The 20746-nt window shown below is 47.9% G+C and overlaps 2 protein-coding genes and 1 long non-coding RNA gene across 3 annotated transcripts in view; 1 reads left to right on the top strand and 2 right to left on the bottom strand.

Moving 5' to 3' along the window:
• Positions 1 to 1631: 1631 nt before the first annotated feature.
• Positions 1632 to 1879, bottom strand: LOC148124990 (uncharacterized). Its single transcript, XR_015744878.1, has 2 exons — positions 1755 to 1879; positions 1632 to 1703 (listed from the first exon to the last, which is right to left on the bottom strand). It is a non-coding gene; the product is annotated as an uncharacterized LOC148124990 (long non-coding RNA).
• A 411-nt stretch (positions 1880 to 2290) lies between these two features.
• AP2S1 (adaptor related protein complex 2 subunit sigma 1) lies at positions 2291 to 10242 on the bottom strand. The gene is made up of 5 exons (XM_026715491.2): positions 10003 to 10242; positions 6785 to 6934; positions 5285 to 5398; positions 4104 to 4163; positions 2291 to 3000 (listed from the first exon to the last, which is right to left on the bottom strand). The coding sequence occupies exons 1-5, from the start codon at positions 10003 to 10005 to the stop codon at positions 2899 to 2901; spliced, it is 429 nt and encodes a 142-aa protein (XP_026571276.1). The 5' UTR covers positions 10006 to 10242; the 3' UTR covers positions 2291 to 2898.
• A 5458-nt stretch (positions 10243 to 15700) lies between these two features.
• Positions 15701 to 20746, top strand: part of ARHGAP35 (Rho GTPase activating protein 35) — a 43448-nt gene continuing 38402 nt past the window's right edge. The window contains 1 exon segment of the mRNA XM_026715484.2: positions 15701 to 15825. The gene's annotated coding sequence lies outside the window, so the exon portion shown is untranslated.

The raw sequence follows: 20746 nt of genomic DNA on the forward strand, positions 1-20746 counted from the left end.
TGTGGTTTCTAAAGTAAACGCTCCACGTATGCACCAAGTGGAAAATTCTACGCAGTTTTGACACTAGGTGAGCAGCTAACAACCACATGTCAGCGTAGAGCAAACGCAAAGATAAAAATAGAGCTCAGGCTAGCAAAAACTAGGTTATGGTTAAAATGGAGACGTGTCACAGGTGAGGGGGCTCTTAGGGGGAAGCAGGTACCATTACAAGGTAGATGTCTTTCATAGGAGGCTACTGTGCCAAGGGGGGGTGGAGGGAGCAGACTTGTGTAACGGGATAAAAAGCTTTGCAAATACATGAATAAATCCATTCCTGCTTCCACGTTATTGCCTCGAGTAGTTCCATCTGCAAACTCGTACTGTTTCTAACAGCGCTGAATTTAAACCTGGACCACCTTGGCTCGCTCAAATCGTGGCGGACTGGGTGGGACGGGAAGGCGTGAACCAGGCTGAAATGCCTCCAGCTGTTCCCCAGTAGGGTAGGCAGAGGACTCCAAAGCACCCCCTGGTGGCCACCCATCCTCCACCTGGGCAAACTTGCCGGCCGGTCGCCAGGTGTAAGAACGGAACTGCCCGCTAGCCAGAGGACATCTTAGGTTTGGCCACCTTCCTTATTACTGCAGAGGTAACACAGAAGGCAATTTGCCCTCCTGGACAGGATATTTTACAACCTCCTGATGAAAAAATGTTACTGGGTCATTCCGACCTCAGAACGGTTCTAAAATTGCTGGATTTGCATGCAAAGCTGGTAATTTTCTACCGCTGCACCGTAAGAGAGCGTTTCAACGTACTGCACCTCTGTATGGTTTGCCAATTGCACCGGGGCAGATAGGATGGTGGTCCAGAGGGTGAAGGTCATTGCCTCTCAGAGGATCCTGAGTTGCCCTCTCCCCTCTTTGGAAGAGCTTTATAGCTCCCGCTGCCTTCAAAAAGTTCAAAACATCCTCAAAGATCCATCTCATCCTTGGCACCCCTTTTTTTTGAACTATCACCACCTGGCAGACGGTACAGGACAATAATAAAAACAAGGACAAATAGGCTGAAAAACAGCTTTTATCCCAGGGCAGGAGCTCTGTTGAATTCTACTATATAGTGCAGTGTTGGTGCGGTGTTGGGGGTTTCTGGTTCAATGTGTGAAGGGTGAAGGCTGTGTGTTTGTGTTTATTTTCACGGTCATGATGTGCACTGAAGATGGTGTTTGATTTCGTTGTACGAGGTGCGATGACAATAAAGGAAACAAAACGAAACAAAGATGGAACACACCTGTCTGGTGTGTGGCACACAATATGACATGATGGTGAACAATATAACAGTAGCAGGTTCCTCCTAACGTGGCAGACTGAGGCATCTGCTATCCAGGGAGGAGGTTAATTTGATGTCATAATTTCAAATATGTTTTATTTATTGGCTCTGAGAAAAGACCCCGGTCTTGCCAGGAGAAAGTCAGATAGGTTGAAAGGTGTCTGCATGACACACCTAACCATGGTTAACTGATCAGGGTTTGTCCCATCTAATTTCCTTTTGTTTTTTAAAAAATAACGTTTCTTCTCTTATTTTCATCTTTTAGAATATTGTTTTCTCAGATTGTAAGCCGCAGGACTGGGTCGTATGACGGGGAGATGGACGGCGAATAAATTGAATATTTTTATTGAACTAAATTTAATATTTTTATTGAGCTTATTAAGCTTAGAAACCAGTTGGGTCTGTGTAACAATACGAGTCCCGGGATAATGGTGCAAGATCCAATCTGGGACAAATAATAACCGTATTTTATTTTTCCTTGAAGATGTTTCGTTTCACATCCAAGTTCTTCAACTCCCAGAATCCCCCAGCCAGCCTGCCTCATGCCGGTTGAGGAATTCTGGGAATTGAAATCCACACATCCTCAAACATGCCATGGGGAGAATTCTGAGAGCAGAAGCCCACACGGCTTAAAATTCCCTGAAGTTTTGTTCATTTGTTTCCTTTATTAAATTAAATTTGGGTTGAGAAACTCTGCACTGGAGCAATGAACCCGGAGAGGGTGAGGAAACCTGGCTTGTTTTTCCCCTTTCAGGGTTCAGCAAGGGGAAAGAGGCACGCGCAGAGTGGCAGGCTGCCAAATTTTACAAAAAGGGTTCACAAATTTTGGTAACTCGGTTCCCCCCTTTTGCCCAGCGGTTCTTGGCCCGTCTCATACGACGCACTGAAACAGAACGCAATTAACTGGATTTGTTCGATTAACCGAGGCGAACACGGGCTGCATTGTCCCTCCAGAAACAGGCCAGGATTTAAATGAGCCACATCTCTCTTTTCAGTGTTGGATGGATGGTTTATTTCAAGACGTCACTTTACTGGCAGTTGAATCGCTCAAACCCACTTAAGACAGGTGCCTGTACAGTCACGCACACTCACACACACGCTCACTCGTGCACGCACAGAGACCTGGTCCCCTCTTCTGCAGGTGCAGCACAACACATTGACGCGGAGGGCCGGATGGGGAGGGGGCAGCAGACCAGCCACGGGGAGAGCGGAGCGCAGTGGGACATCAAATGGTTACGAGCGGGTGGAGGTGGGAAGAGAGGGGAGCACTCCCCCCTCTTCCAATTCCCCCCCCCCCCTTATGACCAAAGAGGCAAGCCGGCTCTGACTTGCCAGCTCTCCCTCTTCCACAGGCACCCCACTTTCCAGGCAGGGAGGGGGCAGCGACTGAAGAGACACCCCTTCCCCAAATGCTTGCTCCCTGCCAGCCTTCCGCTCTGGGTTTATGGGGCGAGCAAGTCTTTGATTCGGGGTGCTGGAGAGGACGAGAACTGGGGCTGGCAGGAAGCGGCAGGGGCAGGTGAGGAAGAGGACCCCCAAGGAGGTGGCGGGCGAAGCCCACCCCCCCGCCCCCAAAACAAACAACACAAAAGAAGATCATTCCAATGACTGCAGCATCAGCAGCTGCTTCAAGACCTTCGTCTGGCTGGTCTCCCGGATTTCCCCGGCCAGGAACATCTCGTCCACCACCGTGTAGACCTGCAAAGGAGCAGAGGGGGCTGCTGAAATGGGGAGGGGGCAAAGGGTCCTACGCAGAGAAAGCCCACCGAGGGTTGGCTGCCGGCCTCAGAGCAGCTGAGCAGGAGCAGGAGCGGGATTCAAAGTTTGCAACAACCGGCTCGGTGGGCATGGCCATGCGACTGGTTGGGTGTGGCTTTGGGGGGGGCAGCACCCCCCATTTTGGGGGGGGGCCTTCTGGGCCTCAGGGAAGCCTCCTGGGTGAAGCAGTGAGACAGCGAGGAGAATCCTGGCACAGCTGATCGTCGGGAGGGGGGAAAAAAAGAGGAAATACCTTAAGGAGTGACTGGGCGGGAAAGAACGCAGTCAGCGATGTTGGACACGCGCACAACGTTGTGCATGCATAATGAGGACTGACTGGGCGGGGAAGGGAGGGGAGGGGAGGGAGGAGAAGGGCAGGGCCAGACAAGGGCACGATTTGCCAGTTCTCCAAATGGTGCAGAATCCTAACAACCGGTTCTATAGAACCGGTCCGATCCGTAGAATCCCACCCCTGACCAGGAGTCCATCCCACTCCTTCCAGCGGAGTGGTCTTGAATCACGAGATGAGCGGCAAATACATTTGACATATAACAGGTCTATTAATTCCATGCTAAGGGAGAGAGACAGTTGTTGCCTCGTTTTACAACCTGGCTTGCCGCTGTTAAGTGAATCACCGCAGGGGTTGAGTTAGTGACACGGCTGTTAAGTGAATCTGGCTTCCTCATTGACTTTGCTTGTTAAAAGGTCGCAAAGGGGGGGGGTCATGTGACCCTAGGACAGGCCATCATCATAAATGCAAGTCAGTTCTCAAAACATCTGGGTGAGCTCTGGTTGGCTGGAAATGGACTGGTCACCGGGGAGGGGGGGATGGGCTGGGGACAAACCTACACCTTATTTTTGCACCCATCGAGCACGGTAGATTTCAGAGCTGACTCGACTTTGCTACAACCGACACCCTTGGTGAAAGAAGCCTTTGACTTAACCAAAGGGGAGTCGAGGGTTTCTCTTTCCCAAGGGATCGGATTGGGGCAGGCCTGACACAAACGGTTGCCTTAAAAACGAGTTAAGTAACGAACTCCCACCTTGTAGAAGTTGAAGACCAGGTCAAGCTCGCAGACGTTGTGAAAATACTCGTTCAACACCTGAGGGGAGAGAGAAAGAGGGAGGTTGAACGGGGCACCTCAGCCCTGCGCAAGAGACAGCGAGGAATGGGAGGCCACCCCTGTGGCCAAGATCGCCACGTTGGATACGCTGTTGGCAGGCGGAGCACATGCTGCTCCTGCGAGAGGCATCCGGTACACATTCAGCCCTTTTCGTTGACTAGCCTTTTGTGCGACGATCAAGGGGAAAGAGAAGACGGGGAGGAGAAACAGGTTTGGGTCACAAGCAACGGGAAAACCTCGGCAGAGTCTCAGCGTCAGAAGAGGAGCAATAGCCCTTAGACTTATATACCGCTTTCCAGTGCTTTCCAGCCCTCTCTAAGAGGTTTACCGAGTTGCCTCTACAATCTGCATCCTCATTTGATCGACCTTGAAAGGATGGAAGGCTGAGTCAACCTTGGTCAGGATTGAACTTTCTGGCTGTGGGCAGAGTCAGCCTGAAATACTACACTCTAACCACTGTGCCACAGCTTCCTTCCTTTTCATTTCCCTCCCTTCCTTCCTTCAGAAGAATAGCCCTTAGACTTATATACCGCTTTATAGTGCCTTTACAGCCCTCTCTAAGGAGTTTAGAGAGTCGGCATCCTGCCCTCAACAATCTGGGTCCTCGTTTTACTGACCTTGGAAGGACAGAAGGCTGAGTCAACCTGGCGCTGGTCAGGATCGAACTGCTGGCTATTGGCAGAATTAGCCTGAAAGTACAGCATTCTAACCCCTGTGCCACCAGAGTTCTTCTAGCAACGAGGAGCGAGAAGCTGCCACGTTATTACTATTACTAGGCTACATGACCTGTGTCCCGTCAGGTCGTCATTTCAGAGATACGGGCAGTCCTCGCCCTATGACAACTGAGCCCAACATTTCTGTCGCTAAGCGAGACAGCTGTGAAGTGAGTTTTGTCCCCTTTTGCAACCTTTCCTCAGTGTCACTGTAACTCTGAATGGTCGCTCAACTGTTGTAAGTCAAGGACTGCCTGGGTTATTCTTGTATCCACTTACCAGGAAGGATAGAATTTCAGGCACAGCTTCGAAGGCAGGACAGATGTTCACGGGGCTGTGAGGGGGGGGGAACAGGCCTGCTTTGCAGCTGGACAGGCCCACACTCACCTCCACAAAGTTGTGAATGGCCTCAAGGTAAGCTAAATTGTTGTCGTTCACATCCACGCAGATACAGAAGTAGAGCCCCGCGTAACGTCGGTAGATGATCTTGAAGTTTCGGAACTGGAGGGAGGGAACCAAACCACCATCAGGGGAGGGGAAAACAAACATTGTTAGAAGTTTAGTTTACTTTACTTTACTTTGTCACTGTACCTCGTACAACGAAATCAAACACCATCTTCTGTATACATTATGACTATGAAAATAAACACAAACACACATCCTTCACATTCTATACATTGAATGGAAAACTCCTGATATTGCATTAATATTGCACTATACAGCAGAATTCAATAGAGTTACTGCCCTGGGATAGAAGCTGGTTTTCAGCCTCTTTGCTCTTGTTTTTATTATTGTCCTGTACCGGCTGCCAGATGGTAATAGTTAAAAAAAAAAAGGGGGGTGTCCAGGATGAGATGGATCTTTGAGGATGTTTTGAACTTTTTTAAGGCAGCGGGAGCTCTAAAGCTCTTCCAAAGAGGGGAGAGGGCAACCCATAATCCTCTGGGCAATGATGTTAACCCCCTGGAGCACCATCCTATCTGCCCCGGTGCAATTGGTAAACCATACAGAGGTGCAGTAAGTTAAGATACTCTCTACGGCGCAGCAGTAGAAGCTGGACAATGCTGGTCAAGGATAAAGGCTGGCCTTATCTGTTGGGTCCACCCATCAGGCCATGACCCTCTTGAGCACAAAAAAACCCCATCTTTATGCAACCAGCCCTTTAGTCAAACGGCTCAGGTGCAAACACGGGTGTCAACAGCCTTACTTCCTTCTGTCTGCCGGCTTTTATTGAGCGTATATTTCATATTTCAGTGAAAAAGGAGCACAGGGGAAAAATTCAACACATAGGACCTTGAAATCCTAACAGGAAGATTATAAATGTGTGCCTAGGTTGTAAATATATATATATATTTACTTCCTTTGTCGCAGCCGGGAAACCAGCTAAATAAACCTCCATTATAGGCACTGTTTTGACATTCTGTCACGATGCGTTGGGGAGTTGGATTGTTGGTCCCACCGTCATAATTCGGGGATGGTCTTTTGTCAGGGGGAAGGACATGGCATCTACAAGTATCTGCTGGCTTGAGAAGGATGGATGAGGTCTTCTGAAGCAGCGGTCTCCAACCTCAGCAACTTTTAAGACTTGTGGACTTCACCAACCGAAATTCCTCAGCCGGCTATGCCAGCTAGGTGACTTTGGCTGGGTGAGTTCTAGTTCCATCTTAAGCACGAAAGCCAGCTTGGAGATTTGGGGCTGGTTATGCGCTCTCTCTCTCTCTCTCTCTCAGCCCAACCCACCTCACAGGATCGTTGTTGGGGGGAAAACAGGCGGAGGAAGAATTATTATGTATATTTGCCGCCTTGAGTTATTTGGAAAAACAATAAAGGCAGGATTAAAAAAAAACAACAACCACTCATAAGTAAATAAGGCCAGAGAGGTGCTACCTCCACAAAATTCGTGTGCTTGGCATCTCGGACAGTGACCACCGCGTGCACTTCTTCAATCAGCTTTTGCTTCTCGTCATCGTCAAACTGCATGTACCACTTGGCCAGACGGGTTTTGCCGGCCCGGTTCTGAATCAGGATAAAGCGGATCTGTAAAAGAGGACCAACCCACAGGTTGCTTATCTTCAGAATCCAAACATCATTCAGCTGCGAGCAATGAGAAGCTCCCACTTGCAGCACACAACTCCCGTGGGCGCCAGGAACCTGTAGCTTAACTCGTGTGTGTGTGTGTGTGTGTGTGTGTGTGTGTATTCTCCAGTGGGACCGGTCTATCAGGGCAACCTGGTCTACCCAGGTTGAGTTCAGAGTGCAGAGAAGAGCAAGAAAGAGGATTAGGGGACTGGAGGCTAAAACATATGAAGGACGGTTGCAAGAACTGGGCATGGCTAGTTTAATGAAAAGAAGGACCAGGGGAGACAGGATAGCAGTCTTCCAAGATCTCAGGGGCTGCCCCAAAGAAGTGGGAGTCAAGCTATTCTCAAAAGCACCTGAACTCAGGACAAGAAGCAACTGATGGAAACTAATCCAGGAGGGAAGCAACTTAGAACTAAGGAGGAATTTCCTGACAGTTAGAACAATGATTCAGTGGAACCACTTGCCTCCAGAAGCTGTAAATGCTCCAACACTGGAAGTTTTTAAGAAGATGTTGGATCACCATTTTGTCTGAAGTGGTGCAGGGTTTCCTGCCTAGGCAGGGGGTTGGACTAGAAGACCTCCAAGGTCCCTTCCAACTCTGTTATTCTATTCTATTCTGCCCAGTTATGGGACAGAGCATTCTGCTTCCATTTTTACTTTTCAGACCCGATCCAGGAGGCTTTGCAGGCAGTTGCTTTTGTGACAAACTATTTTTGTGTTAAATTTATGTTTTTACTGACAATGAAATAAAGGGAGACTAGCTTAAATCTATTTCAAGCTATTTAGCTCTCATCAGCTAGCCATACTCTTTAGATGACAGCTAAATAGTTTGAAATAGATCTATGCTAGACTGTTTTGAGTTGTAATTGCAGGAATGTTCCAATCTCGGATGGCAAACCTCAGATCAGGAATGTTTCCAAGCAAATACAACTCAGGCAAACAAAGTCACTAATCTAAAGGAGGATTAGAGAGAGGAAGTAAACATGTGTTAGACTTTAACTAGAGATAATTAATTGTATTAACTACTATATTAAACAGTAGCAAAAGTTAAGCAATAACCAAAGTTAATCAATGTTGGAGGATTACTAAAAATGTGTATAAATGCAAGACTAGACTCCAATAAAGTTCATCATGATTCAGTTGATCATGATCAAACACCTCGACTGCCACGTCATTACGACGCTAGACACCCTTTATTTCGTTGTCAGTAAAAACATAAATTTAACACTAACATCAGGAGCCTACTCCAAAACAGTTCGTTTCCTCTTTGGTCTCCATTTAACAGATCTAATTACTGCCTGCTTCCTTTTGGCATCTTTTGCTACATGAATTGTACACTGGAGAATGGGGCATTTTTTTCCCCAAAGGTTTGCAAAAACCTTGCTAGCCTGACCCCATTTTTGCTTAGTTCCACTTTCCAACCGTGAAGCTAAGATAGGGAAGTGACCCACCCTAAACAAGAAAGCCAGCCCAGCACAAGGAGCAAAAAAGGCAAACGGTTTGCGATCTCTTACAATACCATGAAAGCAACGAGGTTGTTGTTTTTTGATTCCAGGAATAATATATGCAGTTTTATGACCTGGTTAATCAGGAAACATCCGCATTGCAAGAGAGTAGAACAGCAACGGCCTGTATGCCAAATTAAAAAAAAAATTCTATGCTGACATAGTTTAATTATCCAAAAGATTTTCGATTGTGTGGAAATGGACAAAGTTTAATTAGAATTAAAAGAGAAGGAAGGCTCAGATTATTATACAGTTTGGGAAAATTGGTATCATTGGGTAAATAGAAACAAGCAATTAAATAAATAAGCAATGTATAATGTAGAAAGATAAAGGTATATAAGAACAGTTAGGAGTATAAAATATGCACTGGAATAACTATTGAAATGTAAGCACTGTCAAAATGGATTGTAATATATACAACACTTTCATTTTAAAAATTTGCATTGCATTTTGCATTTTAATGTTTTAAATTTTCAATAAAGGTTTAATTTAAAAACAAATAGATTTTTTTTGTAAGATCACAGGGAATTTTCCCAATGTAGGTAGTCCTCGACTTACAACAGATTCATTTAGTGACTGTTTAAAGTTACAGCGGCCCTGAAGAAAAGTGACTTGTGAACGATTTTCACACTTACAACCACACTTAATCTTAGGCAAAAGGCCGAGAAGCAGCTTTTCACCTTTGCAACTGTCGCAGCATCCCCCACAGTCCCATGATTGGCGACTGACCCATATTTACGACGGCCGCAGCATCCCGGGGTCACACGATCCGCTTTTGTGACCTTCTGACAAGCAAAACTCCAACAGGGAAGCCAGAAGATTCCCTAAACAAACTGACTTTAAAACGAACTGCAGCGGTTAACTTAACAACGGTGGCGAGAAAAGTCATAAAACGGGGCCAGACTCGCTGAATCACCACCGTCTTGCTTAACCACAGATATTTGGCCTGAACTGCGGTCATAAGTCGAGGACTTCCTGTAGGTTGGATTTCAGTGCTTCACCTTTTTTTTTTTTAAATTATGCTGGTCGGGGATGAGAGGAGCTGGGGGTGGGGGGCAACATCCCTAGCAAAACACCGTTAGCCTACCTTACAGGGCTGTTGTACAGATCCAAGACAGGAGGGAGTTTTTGTTTTGGGGTTTTTTTGCCCCTGGCCCCCTTCTGAGCCTCATTTACCCCGAGGATCCCCCACCCCAGAATCTCTGCTGGTTGACCGATTTTGTGACAAATGGGAATAAAGTTTAATATTTTGGCTGCTGGAAAGTTGCGGGGGGGGGAGAGCAGAGAAGGGGGGGGATTGGGACAGCTACGGTTGTGGGGGCCCTAGGAATATAGGCATGGCTTGGGGGGGTCTTATGGCCACGCTGAGACCCCGCTACTGACCCCCCGACCCAAATAATGGCATTATTAGGGTTGATCAAGACCCCCCCCAAGTTTCCCCCCCCAAAACCTGGCAACCCCATTGCTCCAGTGACCCCCTCCCCCCACTCCTTTAAAGGGACCCCCGCCCCTCCTTACCATGATGGCTCCCGAGACCCCCTCCTGCTGCTGCCCGCAGAGCGCCCGGGAAGCGGCGTTAGCCCCCCGACTCTATTCTCTGCCTTCCTACGGGATAGGGGACAGGGCGGCTGCCAAGCGCTGAGCCCGTCGGGAGTTGTAGTCTAAAGGAGGGAAGGGGGGCAACTCCCGTCAGGCTTTTCGCCAGCAAGGAGCCTATAGGGTTGTTTTCCTCGGCCGGGCGGGCCACGCGACGGCTGCGCTGCATGCCGGGAGCTGTAATTTCTTTGGTGGGGCGGGGGGAAAGGGTGCCGCTTGCCTCCGGCAGGGGGCGCTCGAGTTCCGCGATGTTCGGGCGAAGCCGGGCACTCGTGTGGCAGAAGGAAGCCGAGCAAGGGATGGCCCAGGCGCTGCCCGGGCTGGACTTTAGCCCCAGGCTCAGGCAGGCCTTGTAGGCCCAAGGTTTCTGAGCCCTAACGCATGAGGGTGCTGTGGTCTAGACTCCAGAGAATAAGGAGACAGGCCGCCCTGATGGAGTTGAGAACTTCATCAACTTTTAACATCCCATAAGAACAAAATAATAATAATCTCAAATAACGGAGGAGAGGGCAGTTTGGTGAGCATCTCCTGCCGCAGAGGGTGTTTCTTTGTCAGCCTCAAGAAGGAACATTTGCTTCACCGGGGCTTCAATGCATCCAAAACTGCTAACTGTTGTTTCCATTTGAGTGTATGCAGTCCTGGTATTGTGTACTACAGATAGTCCTTCGCTTACAACTGCTTGTTTAGTGACCAAAGTTACAACAGCACTGAAAAAAAGTGACTTGTGACCATTTTCACACTTGCGATCGGTGAAGCATCCTCATGATCACGTAATAAAGAAACGGACCTTTGGCAATTACACGTTGCAGAGTCCTGGGGGTCATCGAACCCCTTTTTGCGAGCTTCTGACAAGCAAAATCAGAGGGGAAGATGGGTTCACTTAACAGCTTAAAAACTACAGGGATTCACTTAACAACTGTAGGAAGTTAGCACACCCTCCCCCTGAAAATTGAAATAGCCTAGAAAATATTCAAAAGGCAGAATATTTCCTCTAAAAAAGAGTACAAAGTCAGAAGCAGAATCTCACCCCCACCTTTGTTAATGGGTGGGTCATTAAGGCCTGGGCCAGAATACTTTACATAACAAAGAACTCCAGGTAAAGGTATAGCAATTGCCAAAAGCCCTTTTAAGGGCATAAATTGTCCAGCAAGGCTAGACCAAGCCTGGAACTCAGGACAGCCTAAAGAGTTGCCCCTGGGAGTCTGACAACCAATGAGGTACATATCTTACACAGAAACAGGAAACACTAAAGTTATAAAACCCAGGCACTCTCAGCACCATTTTTCTTGATCTCTTCTCACCTTGAAGCATGGGATCACCCCTTCTGGAGCTCCAGGCCACGTGGTCCTGTCCACCATTAAACCTTCCAAGCAGCCTCCATGTTTCCAGTGTCTTTTTCCCCCACTTGGAACTGAACCCAGAAGGATATTTCTTTCAACACAACAATAGCAAATAAAGTAGTAAAATGGGGCAAAACAACTGTCTTGCTTAGCAATGGAAACTTTGGTCTCCGTTGTGGCCATAAGTTGAGGATTACCTGTAGCTGCTTCCAGGCACCATCCAACAATTCCCTCCTTCCCTTAATTCGAGGGGATGTTTGTTAAAATATCAGGAACAACCTATATATATCTGCTGTCAGGATTCTGGCAGTTACTCCAATTAACTCATGAGCCTCGAGCCACAAAACTTGAAAGGATTTATTAGAAGTTAACATGCCAGCATGACCTGAGTGTAGCCGACTCTGAGATACGTAATTCACTGTCCCCCTTGACCCTGGTTTCTCCCTCACCCCGCTGAGTGTATCGCAATTCATATTCTCCAAAGGGACACGTCCATAGCCAAGAGTCATCAATCATGCTCTCCAATTAGATTTTTGCACAGCAGAAGCTTCAGTCATCTAATCAGTCTCTGAAGAAAATATGAATGGAATGTACTTTCGATTCCACACTGCTGCCTGCTCTTTGAAACTCCCCCCCCCCCCTCCTTCTGTTGACAACCATAAAACGTGCATACAAAATGTTTTATGAGTTGACATCTGCATTATTTTGCCTTGTAATTAATATTTTAATCACAAGTAGTCCTCAGCTTATGTCTATAATGGAACCTGCCCATCATGGTTGTAAGTCATCACATTTATCACATCTACAACGCTGACCCAATTTTACTGTTTTTCCCCAGCAGTCGTTAAAACAAATCAACGAGCCAGTTTTGCTGTAAACTGGAAATGAGTGCTGGTTTCCTGCAAGGCCATTGGAGAACACGGTTGTGTGAACACGGGATCCTGCAAATGGCTGTAAACGTAGGCCAGTTGCTGACACTTAAGCAAACGGTCATAAGTCGAGCACTGCCTGAATTAAGCATTCTGAGAAACGTGGAGAGATTCCTGAAAGTTTGTGGTTACAGCCTTAAATAGCAAGCTAAGTGGATGGGAGCGGGCATCACAAGTTCAAAAGCTACTTCGCCAAGATTGTGATTCTTGGCATCACTTGGGCAATTCTGGGAGATTTCCGACCCTGTTCTGAAGTGGGTTTGGAAGAGACCACACTTCATGGCAGAACACAAAGTCCTCATCATCAGCCATTAAAAAGACCAAGGAAGGACGTACAGTGGTCTTTTCCAATGTGCTGCCGTTCAGATGTGTTATATCCCATTCCAGATCTGAAGTCCATCTCTTTTGGAGGGCAGCAAGAAAGGGGGAGCCAGAAGAGGCAGAAAGAGAGCCTGGGGTGCCAGCCACAACCTTGTGCCATCTGGAATGTCCTCCCTGGAATGCTCACAGTGACAACCGTGTTTGTTTTGTTTGTTTATTTTAAAGATTTCTGGGCAAAGCTCAGGTTTGTGACAAGGCAGGTTTCCAACCCAGCTGTCTGCGAGTCAGAATAAGAAATATCGATTTAAATCCTGAAAGGTCACCTCCAAAACTATGGAGTTTGGCTGAAAAGCAGTCGATCTTTTGAGTTGCTTTTCTCCTGCTGTGGAAAACGTGTCTGTAGATCTTCCTCTCACTCCCTCATCCCCCCATTTTTTTTTCCCAAATACACGCAGTCCTTAATCTCACAAAGGTGCCCAAACAGCAAGATCCAATCTGGGTTAGTCATTGGGACAAGACAAGAGGTTTACTTCTCTGAGCTTTCGGACTGTGGAATATGGCTGAATTATGAGTTTATTGACATATTGCAGTGGAGAGAAGTTCCCTGAAGATGGGCTCCAGCATCAGTCCAAATGCTCAGAAAAGTAAACCTCGTCCCAATGACAAACCCAGATTGGATCTTGCAAGATTATCCTGGGACATACATTTGCCTTCATTCGTGACATGGTAGTATTCCAGCATTTGAGGGGCTGCCCCAAAGAAGGGAGAGGGGGTTTAAACCTGTTTTCCAAAACTCCAAAAGAAATAATGGATGGAAACTAGTCAAGAAGCAACCTGGAATTAAGGAGAAACTTCCTAACAGGGAGGACAATTAACCAGTGGAACAGCTTGCCACAAGAAGCTGTAGGTGCTCTTATCACTGGTGGTTTTTAAGAAGAGACTTGACAGTCACCTGTCTGACATGGTACAGGGTTTCTCCTGCTTCAGCAGGGGGCTAGACTAAAAGACCTCCAGGGTCTCTTCCAACTCTATTCTGATTGATTGATCTAGCACATAGTTAATAAATGAGTGAAACTGGTTGTGGTTTAACACGCTGGATGAACTCTGCTGTTATTGTTTATTTAATCAATTCTGATTTAAGCAACCCACAGTTTAGCTTGAAATATAAACCAGGAGTCTGGTTTTGGCGGCACCCCCCAAATATCGCACACAGCCTAAGTCAGTCAGGGATGAATCACGCAGCCTTCCTATTTCTGCATGACGGGTTCCCTGTTCAGTCCGACTTCATTTTGCAAAGGTTTTTAATTAACATGAAACATGAAGCAGAGAGAGCAAAGCAGCACTTCCCTCCATTATCTTAATTCATAAAAAAAACGCCTCTGGGCCTCGTTGAAGCTTAGAGAAATTTATTGGGGGGGGCGGGGGGAAATGGTGTCGGTGAGGGTGCAGCCAGGTTTCCATCTAGGAGGGTGTCTATTTGCCCAGAAGTCGTGCCAAATAGTGGCACCAAATGGAAGATGACTATGAGGCCGTTGACGCCCTCTGAGTTTGGCTGTTTTCTTGCAGACATTTCATGACCCAACTAGGTAACATCATCAGTGCTCCGAGAGAGGGATTGCCCTGTTTAATTACCAAGAAAAAAACATCACCCCACCCACACTTATAAGGCAGGCTATAAATAAAGAGGTCTCCAAACTTGGCTACTTTTAAGACTTATGGACTTCAACTCCCAGAATTCCCCAGGCAGCTATGCCTGTTTTTCTCTCTCTCTTCATCTCCTAAAGTGGAAAGAGATTGCAGAGGAAGGGATTACAAGAGAGTAAGCTCTGCTGGCTGGAGAATTCTGGGAGTTGAAGTCCACACGTCTTAAAGTGGCCAAGTTTGGGGACCCCTGCACTAATATATAAACAGAGCAACCCCTGTCCCTTCTAGCACTGATGATGTTCCCTAGTTGGGTCATGAAACGTCTGCAAGAAAACCGCCCAGCTCGGAGACCACCAGGGACCCCTCAGTCCTTGCCCTTCCCCAGCATCGGAGCCTCCTCCCGAGCCGGGGCTCCGCTCAGGGATCCCAAGGCAGAGACCACCCAAGGCCGCCACCGGGTGGAAAGCAGTCCCGGGTGGGAGGGAGGGCCGGTCAACCCCGAACGGCCGGGTGGAGGAAGAGCGCCGGGGCCGGCGAGGCGCTCCCGGAACAAAAGCCCGGCGGCGGCGAGGAGGGTCTGGGGGCGCTGCGGCGAGACCCCCTTTTTTTTTCCCCGGGAGGCGCCCGGAAGAACCCAACCAGACCCTCCACGGGGGTCGCGCGGTGCCTCGCCGCGGGGGGGGGTTGTCCCACCTCCCGCGGACCACCCCTTCCCTAGGATAGAACGATCCGACACCGGAGCGGGCGCGGGCGCGCGTCCCCGCGAGGCCACGGACGGGCAGCGCGCGCAACCTCATTTCCCTCCCTCCCTTCAGCGCGCGCGTCCGCGCGCGCGCGCCCTCTCCCTCCCCGCATAGCTGCCCCGCCTCCCCCGGGCGCGGACCGCGAGAGGCGGGGCTATGCCGACGCAGGCGCGTTTCTCCACCCTCCCGGCGCTGCGTTCCCGGGGTCGCGCCCGCGTCCACTGCTGCTGCTTTGGCCCGTAGCGTCGGCCCCGCCCCTTCTCGGCCCCCGCCCCTTCCTTCCTTGCTCGCTCGCTCTCAGGCTCTGCCGGCGGCGCGAGCCGAGGCTCCTGCGCAAAGGCTCGGCCTGCTCGGGCGCGCGTACGCGCTAAGCATCTTGGCGCGCGCGCGCGCGTTTAGCCCCCTCCCTCACTCGAGACGCACGCGGCCCCGCGCCCTGTCGCTTCTCCCTCAGTCGATGCTTTCGCCGCTGCTGCCGCCGCCGCCGCCTCCCCTCAACGTGAGGCGAAGGCGCCTCCTCGGCCTCCCCCGCCGCCTCTCCCCGCCGGCCTCCCCGCCGCCCGGCCTCCCCCTTCCTCCCTCGCGGCGGCCGGGTGAAGGAAGGCAGGAAGGGCGGGCGGGCGGGCGGGCGGGCGAGCCAGGAGGAGGGAGGAACATGGCGCCGCCTCCTCCGCCCTCGCCGCCGCCGCCGCCGCGGCCGCCGCTTCGGGTCCTCGTCCGCCCCGCCCCGAGAGCCCGGCCTGGCCCGGCCCCGCCGCCCCCGACCCGGTGAGTCGCCTCGCCTGTCGCCGCCGCCGCCTCCGCCTCGGCCCGGCCCCACTGAGGAACAATGAGGGGAGGAGGAGGAGGAGGAGGGGGTCCCCGGGGGACCCTTCCCTACGGCGCCCCCGAGTGCTGCCAGCGGGCGGGGGTGAAGAAAGGGAGGCGCCCCTCTGCGGGGAGGGGCGCGGCGCGGGAAGGAGGGAGGAAGACCCTCCCCGCCTCGTGGAGGGCCAGGTGGGTCCTCCAGCCCCCCACGTCTGGGATGCAGCATCGGGGAGGGAGGAGGAAATGGGTCGCCCCTCCCGGCCTTCCCGGGCTCTAAAGGGGCTTCCCTGGCTGGGGGGCGGGAATGGAGAGAAGAGCCCCCCCCACGCCAGCCTTATACCGCCCTCCCTGCCATGGCAGCGCCAATGCCTGAATTCCGAGGCCGGCTTGGATGTGCTGGGCGGACCCATACAATGAGGGTCCTGCAGTTCCCAGGGTGCTGTGATTGGAGGGGGGAGCTGAAGGGGGTCCGTTTTGGCATAACGGGGTGGGGGTGCTGGAGTCGAGGTAATAGCGGAGAAAGAGCCGGAGAAAGTGAGGGACAAAAGGCCAGTGCCCATTAGGGGTGGGGGGCCCGGGAAGGAGGGACCATTTGCTGGGTGGGGGCGAGAAGGCTTGACTAACCTCTGTCAACCATCAGAAAACAGCGAGAGGGATCCGTTTGGAGCAGCAGAGAGAGGCCGGGAAGGTCCTTCTTGCTCTGGGAATGCTGGACAGGAACTGGGACCCATCTTTGCACAGTTGGGGGCTGGGGTCCCGGGTCCCCGCAATGGCATTTCAAGTGGCCCTACTTTGTCACTGGGTTGGAGGGCTTCCTCCAGCCCTGCTCCCTAAGGGAGGTGGGAATTCCTCCTCAAGTTGAAGTTGGGATACAGGTAGCCTTGACACCTATGTTTCGGGATAATTCCAAGTTACAACGGTGCTGGAAAAAGTTGATTTATGACCGTTTTTCACACTTACAACCATTGCAGGATCCCCCTGGTCAAAATTCGGACGCTTGGCAACTGGCATGTAAGGCAGGACAGTTGCCCAGTCCTGGGGTCACGTGATCGGCATTCATGACCTTCCCGGATGGCTTTCGACAAGCAAACTCAATGGGGGAAGCCAGATTTGCTTTAACGACCGCACAATTCACTGAACAACTGTAGTGATTCACTTAACAGCCATGGCTAAAAGGTTGCAAAACAGGGCACGGCTTGCTTAACCCTTGCTTAGCATTGAAAATGTTGGGCTCAGCTGAGGTTGCAAGTCGAGGAGTTGCCTGTATGTTGAGATCATGTGTTGCTGCAGAAATGAAGGTTGGGATTCCAGGGAAGTCCATGGGGATTATATCTATTCCCCCAGTTTTAGAACGGTGATTGGGGGGGGGGGACAAGGTCCATACCTTTCCATTGTGAGTGTGTTGTCTCCCCCACCTTCACTTCCTGTTGCCTAAAATGGTCAGACCCAAATTGGTTTCACACTTCTCTATACAGATTTATTCTAATGTTCAAAGTAAGTCTTAGGTAGGGCCTACCTGTGTGAGAGCAGTAAAATTGTGGGAGAAATGAGGCGCTTTTTTTCCCTGCGTGTCTCATTTTTTGCTTCCATCTGGCTCTCCTGGGAACAACATCTCCAAACTCTCTGCAGAATAGCAACCTTTGGCTATTTGTAGTCGTCATCTCTGCAAGTCAGTAATGCTTAGGAAGCGAAAAGAGGCTTTCCTTAACTTGTGGCTGCAAATGCAAATGTGGTATTTTGTTTGATGTAGAATTTATCAGGCTGGTGTACTTGGGGAAATGTCATGATATCAAGTCATGCTCAACTTCTGGTGACTTTGTGGATGTATCCATCTAATACTCTTGGCCACACTACAGAAGCAGTTATGCTTTTCAAAAACAGGGTTTTTTTTTTTTCAACTTCCCAATCCTGGAAAATGATGCGTGATGCTGTGCTTACCATCCGAGTCAAACTGGACTGGACTTCCCCTTGTTTCCAAGCCTAGACTTATTATGGCCATCCAAAGCACAGGGGGGGAGGAAAAGAAGGCAGCAGTATAGCATTAAGGAACATGCTCTTTACATTTTTCTTCTAAATTCTCTCCATCTCTCTGCAGTTATACTGTTGAGGTACATGAAGGCTCTGCTTGCCTCCTTGGGCTTATTCTTCCAGGTCACATGTGCTCTCGCCATTACGTCTTCCCCAAGGATGGATTGAGAGCAGTTGCCTTTTTCTTTAGAATCCCTTGATTGATCTGTTTGAATAATTTAATTGGAGGAATGTAGTCTTTGTAGTGGACATGACATGAATATCCAGGTTCCTTCTTTTGCAAAATTTAGGAGGTTTTGAACTTATTATCCTAAAAGACAGGAACAGAATTTTCCAAGGACGAGTTTCTAAGATTATAACAGCATTCCTTTGTTTCCTACTTGTTGTCTTTGTCAAGAAATCATCAAAACATCATCTTTACATAGTGTTACATGTCAAATGAATTAGAATATGCAAATGACAAATAATGCGCATTCTGTTTACTTTGTCTGGAAGTGCAAAGACTCTGCCACTCACTTAAAAATGAATCCACATTTTCATTTATAGATGTGTTTCTGAGAGGTTAGTATTCAACTGTCTTAAATAGCATTTATAGGATGGGAAATACATTTTCTTTATTCAAGTTGAATCAAATGTTCATTAGTATTTATAAGCTTCTCATCTACTTTTTCAGGTTTTTGTTTTACCGTGTTTTGATATCAGTTCTTATTACGGATATGGATTCCAAAACCATTGGGGTGGTTTTGTTTGCTAACCTTTTATACAAAATAATATATTTTATCGGACTTTATGTGCAACCCCAATCTAAACAATGAGTCTTTTCCAGAACTAATTCTGTCAATGATCATAATTTCTGTCACCGAGATAGTCATGAGTTTTAAATTCTAAATGATGTTGGAGAAATCTTAGCAAGGATCTTAGCAAGTATGTTTATTATTTGCATAGTCTTGATACTTAGGAATGAGATTTTTTTTTTTGGGGGGGGAGGGAGGAAACTGATAAAATAATTTTGACCCTGAAAGGCCATTTTAGATTAATTTGCATCTGAGCATTTAGTTGCAAAGTATACTTCAATCAAGTTAGTTCTCTCTCTCTCTTTTGGGTAAGATCTGAAAATACTGCCAACAGCAGATTTTCAGGATGTGGCAGTAAATAGTTTTGTTTTTTTCCATTCCTTCACACAGGATGGACTGAAGCCTTAGACCTGGCTTTTAACCACCATTCACATTCTTGCAGGGAAATGTTGTGCTCTTTTGTAAGAACATTTTACGTGCATTAAGTAGGCAGCTTCACCCATGGCTTATTTTCCTTCTGGTTCCCACGTGGTTGTAGGAACTCCCTTTCCCTGGCTGAAAGTTGAGAGAGCGAGACAATGCAAGACAAGTGATATTTTTATCTGTTTTCAGTTTTTGATGTCTGTAAGATCCTTAATAGCCAGATTTTCAAAACTTGTCACTTCTTTCTAAGGTTCTTTGTGTATTCTGCAGAGGTGCAGATTTTGTTCTTTTGTGGGGGGTTGTTTGTTTGTTTCTGGAGGAAGAAAATGGGGCACTGAAGAGAGAAGGGTCGAAGGAAAAGACGTATATCCCACTAATTTTCAGTTAAATGTAGTTTAGGGTTTGAACTGAAACCTGAGCAGATTGATCAGTTCCATATTTGTCTTGTGAAAGGAACTCTGGTATTCTGATGAAACTCCACTGCATTTTGTTCAATCAAGTTTGGATAGTGTGAACGTTTTTTTATTCTTATATTACAGCTCAATCAATCTGTGGCCTAACTGTATTTTTGTAATTGTTGTTTCATTTTTTTAAATAATATACTTGGAAGATAAATGCATTTGTAAAAATATTCTCAATATTTTAGGATTCAGCTTAAAACAGGTCTAAAAAGGCATACAGTGCCAGCATTTCTTATGAAGTCATTTTGACCTTGTCCTCAAATAGCAATCCAATGAATAGTTTGAATTGTGTTTCAGGAACAAACTAACACTTTGGTGTAAGTGTTTCTAACTATTTTTAACTGTAGAACCTGGCTACTTGCAGACTCATCATAGATAAATTTTCACATGCAGCCTAATCCCAATATTAATTTCCTACTTTTGAGGGAGATGAAATGCACTCCTGAGCCATTTTAATGTAGTTGAAGAATCTGCCGGGATAAGCAGCGAATTTCAAACCGAAAAAGAAAAGTCCAGTTGCCATGACTCAGATTCCCGTCATGGCAATCTCCCTACCTTTCCTTTTGGTCCAATTGAATTCCTTCCTTATAAGCTTATCAAGAAACCACTTGTCTTTTAGCTGGCCTTCTTTTTTTTCTGAAATAACACAGTCATTGTGTGCTGACAGATAACTTACAAAGTTTTTGTTTGGTCTTATGCATTTCAAAGCAAACCGGCTCTCTTTGTTGCTGCTTCAAGTTGGTGCAATTTGCTGCTAAATATAAACATGAAGTTTAAATTGTATAATTTATATGTTCTGCAAAGGTGCTATAATTACTAAAACCTACCTTGTCCTTGGAGAACATACACATTTAGGGTAAGAAAATGGAACAATGCTAGCAAATTGCATATCAAGTTGCATAACATAGATGGAACAAATAGGGGTGTTACTGTAATGGATAAGTATTTTGTAGCATATTGCTTCATCAGTCAAACCAAAAACATTGGCACTGCAACTTCCATCCATATGGTTTGCAGTGTAATCCATTAAATTCAAAGCATCCCGATAAAGTTTTGGTTTGCTTGACTAAATTTTTTTAAAAGGTGAGGATTCTTTGGTTTGGTATGATGTGAACAAGCTGCTTGGCAGTGTACAATGTGGGTTCCTGCCTATTTATTATTAAATGGATTTGCCAC

Source organism: Pseudonaja textilis, chromosome 10, assembly GCF_049901715.1.
Source record: "Pseudonaja textilis isolate UNSWEBS1 chromosome 10, rPseTex1.2, whole genome shotgun sequence".
Taxonomy (NCBI): domain Eukaryota; kingdom Metazoa; phylum Chordata; class Lepidosauria; order Squamata; family Elapidae; genus Pseudonaja; species Pseudonaja textilis.

Coding starts and splice junctions, on each gene's coding strand:
- AP2S1 (XM_026715491.2), bottom strand. Junction 5,399..6,784: donor AGCACACGAATTTTGTGGAG/GTAGCACCTCTC, acceptor CCCTCCCTCCAG/TTCCGAAACTTCAAGATCAT. Junction 3,001..4,103: donor TGGTCTTCAACTTCTACAAG/GTGGGAGTTCGT, acceptor GCTCCTTTGCAG/GTCTACACGGTGGTGGACGA.